This window comes from Dendropsophus ebraccatus, chromosome 7 (assembly GCF_027789765.1).
Source record: "Dendropsophus ebraccatus isolate aDenEbr1 chromosome 7, aDenEbr1.pat, whole genome shotgun sequence".
Classification (NCBI taxonomy): domain Eukaryota; kingdom Metazoa; phylum Chordata; class Amphibia; order Anura; family Hylidae; genus Dendropsophus; species Dendropsophus ebraccatus.
In genome coordinates, this window is record NC_091460.1 from 70,172,019 (window position 1) to 70,181,383 (window position 9,365).

At 42.9% G+C, this 9,365-nt stretch overlaps 1 protein-coding gene across 3 annotated transcripts in view; it reads right to left on the bottom strand.

Annotated features, from left to right (window-relative positions):
* The window catches only part of PRIMPOL (primase and DNA directed polymerase), a 39,645-nt gene that overhangs the window by 29,388 nt on the left and 892 nt on the right, over nt 1-9,365 (bottom strand). For all 3 annotated transcript variants that reach the window (XM_069977746.1, XM_069977745.1, XM_069977747.1), the window contains exons 2-3: nt 9,160-9,344; nt 6,979-7,073 (exon numbers count right to left, since the gene is read on the bottom strand). In XM_069977746.1, coding sequence (XP_069833847.1) covers nt 6,979-7,073; nt 9,160-9,339 — 275 coding nt within the window. In that variant the 5' untranslated portion in view covers nt 9,340-9,344. The remainder of the gene's footprint in view (nt 1-6,978; nt 7,074-9,159; nt 9,345-9,365) is intronic.

A 9,365-nucleotide genomic window follows, 5' to 3' on the forward strand; every position in this document is an offset into this window, starting at 1 on the left:
TTTTAAACACGTCAAAACCCTACAATCATCTGATAATCAATGGAGTGGACGGGCCAGATGAAGCAGTGGGGATCGCGTACTACTCCTAACATTGATTGCTCACAGCCGAAAATTACGCAGACTAATGGTGCGTTTACACGTAACGATTACGATAACGATCGAATTCGAACAATAATCCTATGTGTAAACGCAGCGAACGATCAAACGATGAACGAGAAATCGTTCATTTTGATCTCACAACATGGTCTCAAATCGTCGTTCGCCAAAAAATTCAGATTGTTCCGTGTAAACAGTTGTTTGCTGATTTAACCAATGTGTGAGATAGGCTTAAGCGATCGCAAAACGAATTTTCCATACGATGTATTTTTCCATCTAAACGCTGATAGTTATGAAAAAAAATAAAAAAATAAAAAAAAATTATATATATATATATATATATATTATATATATATATATATTAACCTTCGCGACGGCACCATAGGAGGATGGGTTGTACCCTAGGGACAGGAAAAAGCACGAGAGGTTAAAAGCCCCTCCCCTTCCCTTCAGCACCAGTGTCTTTGTAACAGTACCTTAGCACCACGTGATTATCATACACATATATATATATATATATATATATATATATATATATATATATATATATATATATAAAAATAATACTAGGGAGGGTAACTGGTGCCGTCGTGAAGGTTCGAAGAAACCGGCTTACCGGTAAGGACTAATCCTATTTTCTCTCCTCACCTTCACGACGGCACCATAGGAGTAATACCAACAATTACCTTAGGGAGGGACTACAGCCTGAAGAACCCTGCGTCCGAAGGACAGGTCTTCGTTACTTTGTAGTTGTAGCCGGTAGTGTCTCATAAATGTGTGGGGAGACGACCATGTGGCTGCTCTGCAGATCTGTTCTATAGAAACAGATGCTCTTTCAGCCCAGGTGGTTGATACTGATCTTTTAGAATGGGCTCGTATATTAATAGGAGATGGAAGATTCTGTGATTGGTATGCCTGTATAATGGCGTTCCTTATCCATCTTGCAATAGTACTTTTAGATGACTTCTTCCCTTTATTTCTCCCCTGAAATTGTAGGAAGAGATTTTCGTCTATCCGCCATGGGGCGGTTGTCTCAATATATTTCAGGACTATTCTTCTGACATCTAATGTTTGAAATTTCCTCTCTAAGTGATTTTTGGGGTTTGGACAAAAAGAGGGGAGTATGACGTCCTGAGACTTGTGGAAGTTGGAAACCACTTTGGGTAGGAATGAGGGATTAGTCTTCAAAACTATACGATCCTCTGAGATCGTACAATAGGGTTGTCGTATAGTTAAAGCCTGTATTTTGCCTATTCTTCTAGCTGAACAGATAGCCACCAGGAAGATGGTTTTGTAGGAGAGGAACTTCAGATTTGTCTCATCTAGGGGTTCAAATGGAGTTCCTGTAAGTCCTTCCAGTACAACATTTAGATCCCAGGGTGGATGTATGTTTTGGACTGTTGGATTTATTCTCGAGGCAGCGCGAATAAATCTTTTTATCCAGCGGTGATTCGCTAAATCTATATCGTAGATCGCTGAGAGTGCAGAAACCTGGACTTTTAGTGTGGCGGGTTTGAGACCCTTTGATAGCCCTGATTGCAAAAAGTCTAGTATTTGGGAAATATTGGGCTCTGCTGGAAAAGGAGGAGGAGTTTGACACCAGGAGGAAAAGACTTTCCATACCTTAAGGTAGATAGCTGCTGTTACCCTTTTCCTGCTTTTCATCAGAGTAGAGATTACGGTCTCTGATAATCCTCTGCTCCTTAACATTGACTCTTCAGGATCCAGGCAGATAGATGGAATTTCTGGGGTTCCGGGTGTACTATTGGGCCCTGGAACAGCAAGTCTGGAGACTGAGGGAGAAGTATCGGTTCTTCCAAGGCTAGAGACTTTAGAAGGCCAAACCAACCTCTCCTGGGCCAATACGGGACAATCAGTATTATTTTTAGGTTTTCTTCCCGTATCTTCTGGAGCACCCTGGGTATTAATGGGATTGGTGGAAACCCATATGCCATCTTGAAGCACCATCTCTGTGTTAGTGCGTCTACTCCGGTAGGGTGATCTGCAGGATTTAGAGAAAAGAATTTTTCTACTTTGCGATTCTGCCTGGTGGCAAACAGATCTATCTGTGGTTTGCCCCAGCGTTCCACTAGTTGAAGGAAAAGTTGGTTCTTTAAGCACCATTCGCCCGGGTGGATTTTGTTCCTGCTGAGAAAATCTGCATGTATGTTCTCTATTCCTCTCAGGTGTGTTGCTGAAAGAGATAACAGATGAATCTCGGCCCAGGAGAATATTTGTTGACAGATTTTCCATAACCTGTTGTTTTTTGCGCTGCCTTGATGTCGAAGGTGGGCTACCGTTGTAATGTTGTCTGAAAGGATGTGCACGTGAGTCCCCTTTAAGATATTTAGAGCCGATATCAAGGATATCTGAACTGCTTTTAGTTCCTTCAAATTTGAAGATTGTTTCAGGGTTTCCTGATCCCATACACCCTGAAAGATCTTCGTCCCTACCTGGGCACCCCAACCCGCCTGACTTGTGTCTGTCTTCATTACTTGCTTCGTTTGGGGGTTCCACTCTGTTCCCTTCTCCAGGTTTCGTCTTGTAAGCCACCAGCCCAGTGAAGACCTGACCTGGGGAGTAAGAGCAAAGGTCCTTTCGAGGCCCGTGGGTTTCTTGTCCCATGTTTTTAGTATTTGAGCCTGTAGGGATCTGGAGTGAGCTTGACTCCAGGGGACTGCCAGGATGCAAGCTGTCATAGACCCCAGTACAGACATTGCTTCCCTGACAGAAGGAAGTGACCTTGTTTTGAATTTCCGAATTTTTTCCCTTAATTTTACTATCTTTTCTTCCGGGAGAAACGACATTTGGAGGTCGGAGTCCAAGAGGATCCCCAAAAAAACTTTTCTGGGGGATGGTATTAAATCCGACTTTTTTATATTTATAATCCACCCTAGAGACTGGAGTAGGTTTCGGGTGGTCTCCAAATCCTGTAGGATCTTCCCTTGCGACTCTGCTATTATTAGATAGATAGATTAGATACTAGATATGCCACCATGTTTATGCCTTGTATGTGTAGGTGTGACACTACCTCTGTCATGATGTTGCTGAAAATCCTGGGCGCCGATGATATCCCGAAGGGAAGGGCCCTGAATTGAAAGTGGCATACCTTTGTGTTTATTGTCAGTGCGAATCTCAGAAGCTTCTGAGATTGTGGGTGAATCGGCACATGATAATATGCGTCTTGGAGATCCAGAGAGATCATCCAGGCGTTCTTGGCTATGAGGGGAGTAGTAGATTTTATCGACTCCATTTTGAACTTTATATATTTTACATATTTGTTTAGCGGTTTCAGATTTATTATCAACCGGTATGTTCCGTTTGGCTTTTTTTTACTAGAAAAAGGCTTGAGTAATGGCCTGATCCCCTTTCTTCTCGGGGAACAGGGGAAACAACATTCATGCGGTGGAGATTGAGTACACTCGCCACCATCTCTGTTTGTAGGGGGCCTGGAGATTGTAGGGAGATGACAAATCTTTCTGGAGGGGGGTAAGTTAGTTCTATTTGATACCCTTCTTTGACAATATTTAAGATCCAGCTGTTGTCTGTGATACTGTTCCAGGCTTCTGAATATTCCGACAGTCTCCCCCCTACAGGACAAGCGTCATTGCTTATCCTGGGAGGCCTTGGGGCTGTAAAAAATATTTTTTCCTTTGCCCCCTTTACCTTTGCCCCTATAGGAGTCTTGGTATCTGGGTTTTTTAAATTGCTCTTTTTTCTGAGGAGTCTTACTCTCTGGAATGGCCTTCTTTTTATCTGCGCTTTTCTCAATAATTGTATCTAAGGCAGAACCAAACACATATTTTCCTTTAAAGGGGATTCCACAGAGTTTAGCTTATGATGTGGAGTCACCCGTCAAGTTTTTTAGCCAGAGGGCTCTACGTGCAGCGTTGGTCAAGGCCCCGTCTTTTGCAGCGAATCTTACCGATTCTGCAGTGGCGTCTGAAAGGAAAGCTGTTGCGTCTTTTAATAGAGGTAGAGAGTTAATGATTCTCTCCCTAGAACAATCACTGTTTAGGTGTTCCTCTAGTTGCCCTATCCATAGGTGCAGGGCTCTTGCTACACAGGTGGATGCGATATTGGTTTTAATAGAGTATGCAGCTGTCTCCCAAGATCTCCTGAGCAAACTCAGCTTTACGATCCATCGGGTCTTTAAGCTGTGAAGAGTCCTCAAATGCCAGAAGGGTCTTTTTTGTCACCTTGGCCATTTGGGCATCAATTAACGGAATTTCTCCCCAACTATCTGTATCTTCCTCACTAAATGGGAGACGTCTTTTGATCTCGCCCCGGGATCTGTAACCTTTTCTCTGGGTCAGACCATTCGTCCATAATTAGGGCCTGGAGTGTGTCATGTACAGGGAAGACCAATTTTTTCTTTGGTCTAAGCCCCTGAAACATTTGGTCTTTTGCCGGTATCTCCTCTTGAATTTCTTCGAATCCAAGGGCACTCCTAACTGCTCTAAGAAGTGGCAGGGTATGATCAGAGGAAAACATATTTTTTATGCTCCTCTTTATACTCTGTCTCATCTGACATCAGATCCAGGGACTCAGGGATCTGGCCAGATTCACAAGATGAGTCTGAAGAGTGTCTTTTCCTTTTAGAAGAGAAAGCCACCGACATAGCTGACTCTGTTTCAATGGAAGCTGGTGCTAGGGACTCAGATTCCCTGGGCTGGGGAATAGCAGGGGAGGTATCCCTGATAACAGGTTCCACCGGCAGAGATGCAGGAGGAGCAATGGGCTGAGGTGCAGTAGAAGGTATCTCCTGAGCAGGTATAGATGGCTATTTGGCCAAGGACGCAGCTATTTCGTCCTTCATCATTTTTCTGATGTCTTCCAGGAAGGAAGATCTATCTTTTTTAATTATGTCCCCAATACATCCTGCGCAGATGTTCTTTTTGTAATTTGATGGGATCCTGCAGTTGCAGGATACACATAACTTTGCAGGTGTTTTACTTTTTATTTTTTCCTTTTTCCCTGCAGAAGTAGTTGCAGTAGATTCTTTAGACTCCTAAAATAAATATGAGAGCCAAGAATCTATATGAGTATGATAGCTTGAATCTCTATACACCCAGATATACGTGCATAAGTGCCTAACGTTATCCCCTGGTGACTATGTGTCACAAAAGTGAACCAGGTGTGGTGTATACCGGAATCCGAGTAGGCCCCATATGCAGAGTTGGCATTGGAAGCGCACTGGATTATGAGATCGGCACACGGAAGCGTGACTGAATGATAGTTACTCACGGTTACCGCCGAGGTAGTCTTCTCTGAAGCGGAGGAATCCATCTTCATGCGGACGATTCGATCCGCTCGCGCTGTCTTTTTAAAGATGGCGCCGGACCGGAAGTGCGGTGACGCGCTTCCGGTGTGCGCGCAGAATGTGGTCCGGCTGACGTATTTCCGGTTTGAAGGCCGAGATTGCGGCCTACATCCGGAAGTCGCCGGACCTTCGTAGCAGTAGGAGAGCAGCCCGCCGGACCCCTCGCACTGCCGAATGGTGCGCAGGTCTCTGAAGACGCCGGACCCTCAGGTAAAGGACAGAGGAGGAAGGAGACCGTAGGCCCCGATCGACCCCTCGCCCCTAACTCTTTCTTCTTGGGGGATCTCTCCTCATCTTCACGCGGATCCCCCCCTCTCGTGTCTGCCCTAGCAGGACAGGAAAAAGCACTGGTGCTGGAGGGAAGGGGAGGGGCTTTTAACCTCTCATGCTTTTTCCTGTCCCTAGGGTACAACCCATCCTCCTATGGTGCCGTCGTGAAGGTGAGGAGAGAAAACGTTACTCAGACATCGTTAATCGTACGATCAGGCCAATTATCGTCTCGTGTAAACGCAGCATTACAGCACCGGACCAGTGCAGAGGAGGACGGTAAGACACATACCTTCCTACTCAGCGTTCCAGGTGCTATAGGGGGCTATCAGCAGGTTAGATCTGTCTAATCTGCTCATAGTTCCCCTTTAATGACACTCTTCATGCAAATAACCTTATTCAACAATAGCATAATAGATTTAAAGAAAAAAAAAAAAAACACTATATACACAATATTTTAAATAATAATTCGAACAATAAGGAAATTAGGAAATGTTTTTTAACCTACTTAAAGGAAGTTTTTTTCTTACAAATCAACTGGTGTCAGAAAGGTATATAGATTTGTAATTTGCTTCTATTTAAAAAGCTCAAATCTTTCCATAGTTTCCGCTACTATATATCCTGCAGGAAATGTTTTATTTATATTCACAAACAGTGCTCTCTGCTGCCACCTCTGTCCATGTCAGGAACTGTCCAGAGCAGGAGCAAATTCCCATAGAAAATCTCTCCTGCTCAAGACAGTTCCTGTCTCGGCCAGAGATGTCAGCAGAGCGCGGTGTCAGAATGTAAATAAAACAACTTCCTGCAGGACATATAGTAGCTTATAAGTATGGGAAGGCATGAGATTTTTAAATAAAAGTAAATTACAAAGCTATATAAACTTTGACACCAGTTGATTTAAAAAAAAAATAAAAAAAAAATTTTTCACTGGACAACCCCTTTAATACGCTTTAAACATCTCCTATGACTTGTCTTATTGGGGACATACGGTAAATGCAGTTCATCCTCATTTAGCCAAGTTATTCACCGTGGACAGCAATATATTAATTGCAGTTAGCACCTTGTAGGGTACAGTATGGCTTGCACTGAGCTGACATGTCTGCTGCTGCAGATCCTAGTGTGGAAAACGCGTATTTATTTTTTATTATAGAAGTTACTGTGCCTGCGAGGTCCATGATAGGAACTTGGAAAGTGCCTCCATGACTGCAAATATTTTTAGAATTTACAGTAAAAGTTAAGCTATTGGTATACTATACTATACCATCTCGGAGTAAAACATGCAATATACTTACCTGTAATAAAACCAAAACTCTGCATAGGTGGTCACCAGGTAAAGCCGTCTCTCTGTATCATCAAGGATAGTCTCCAAAGCAAAGACATGAACATCCTTAAAAAAATAAAAACATTTTAATTGAAGATCAAACACTAAAATGAGTTAGAAGTCACTTTTGCCCTTTAGTGAACCATAAAAAGCATCACACAAGGAGCAGACAAGCAATAGATTACACCTACAACATAAAGTTTGCTCTTTATAGTCACATACAATGTTGCATAACTCTGCTTTATTTATTCTTTTTCGAAAACTCTAAAATTGTGCCTACTGGATCCCTGTGCGTTAAAACAAAGAAGCCCATGTATAACAATAACACCCTACTGAAAGCAGGTGTAAAATTATGATATAATTCTTCATCGAGTATCAGTTCATCACTATTTCACAATCTCCACAAGCTGTTAGGCGTTCACACGATTTGTCCCTCTAAGGCCCCGTTCACACTACAGAATCTGTGCAGAGATTCCATGCGGAATCCGGTCTTAAGTCTGTTTGAATGGGATGGCTAGCGAGCCTCTCTGTTTATAGAACAGACATGTCAATTCTTTGAGCAGAAAGGCATGCGAGCCCTTCCATTCAGCACAGGCCCCATAAATGTCAGTCGTCTGAGCATAGTCGGCTAGCAACTATCTACTAGTCATTCTCCGATCATATCTTGTCCATCTTTGTTGGACTGAAAAGTAATGTTTTATTAAGCCCCCCCCCCCCCAATTTATGCTGCTGCAGTGTCAATTATATTTTAACCCCTTTATGTCCACAATATGTATATAAACATTCCTACTGCCGATGCCCCTTGCAGTAGGAACGTGTATATACGTTCCTGACTGTGAAAGGGTTTTAATGTGTGTGGAACTGCATTATTGTGAGCCTCCCACACACAGTGTCCAAGGAGCAGGACATAATGACAGGAAGCTACAATCACTCCGTGATCTATAGCAACTGTGGCACTTAAAGAAGAAGCCAATGACAGGTCAAGTCACACTGCAGAGGTCCTAATCACTTTCCCTCATAGGAGAAGGTATAATACTAACCTCCGTCCTTTCGGACCAGAGATCTTTTCATACAGAATATAAAATGTGTTTAGTACTTGAAAATATGGCAAAACCTCTGTCCCGATATAAGTTTAAACCGCCTTTCCTATTTTACAAATAAAAATATGTAAAAAAGAAAAATCTACATTGTAGTGTGCAGAATTGTCAGATTTATTAAAATATAACAATAGTGTTCCCACACGGTGAGCCGTATAAATGAAATAAACAAAAAAAAAAAAAAAAAAAAAAACTACCAGGATTATATATCAGGAAAAAAAAGTTAATAAGAAGTGATCAAAAACTCCCTGTTTCACCCACATCCACCAATAAAAACTATAGAACATTGCGCAAAAATGAGGCCCCAACCAGCCCTGTGGGTGAAAAAAATAAGTTATAGCTCTTAGAAGGTGAGGAGGAAAGTGCTGCATCATTGTGATCTAGACATCAATGAATCACTAACCTTTGCTCATAAGGGGGTTAATAGTTTGGACAATTATACATGGTTTGTTTAGTTGACACATCTATTAAATGGCCCAATGCTTCCTGTAAGCGAGCGCCAATCTGCGCACTGGTTTAATGGGCCTATCCACTGTCCCATGGTTAGCAATGTCCATGCAAAACCTGCCCTTTAACTGCATACACACCTCTCCATGGTCCTGGTTGTCTGCTCCTTGCTCGCTTTCAGGAACCGCCGCTGTGGCTTCAGAGTGGGTATCTGATCTGACAGGCCACTCAGCCAATTACTAGCTAGGACAGCCACAGCCAGTGATTGGCTGAGCGGTTCAGACACCCACTCTGGAGCTACAGTGACAGCTCTAGGAAGTGGGAAGAGCGCAGAAGAACACCAGGACCATGGAGAGTTATGTATACAGTTTATTTTATTTTTTTCACACAATCGCCAGCCGTTGGCTGTGCATCACTATTACATGTAGTGGTACGTGGTCGGCGGATGATGATTTTAGGTCAGAACCAAAAGACATGATCAGCCGGTGATCATTGTCTCTATTATACAGAGCAATAATAGGCCAAATCGGACGATTATCACTCCATGTAACAGGGCCCTAAAGACCTTGTGCTATTCACCATCCTAATACACCACCTAATGAACTTACCTCCTTGCAGGTTTTGGCAAACTGAAAGGCTGCAGCCTGGCGAGGAAATAACTTCCAGACTGAAGACGGCTGCCATGGCCTAGATAATCTGGGTTTGTAAGCTGAACTGAGTGGATGGCGTTCATACTGAGATGCCAGCTCCTCAACCTTCTTCAGTTGTTCCAGCCATTTTCTCTTCATTGTCTCTGGGAAAATATATCACAAAT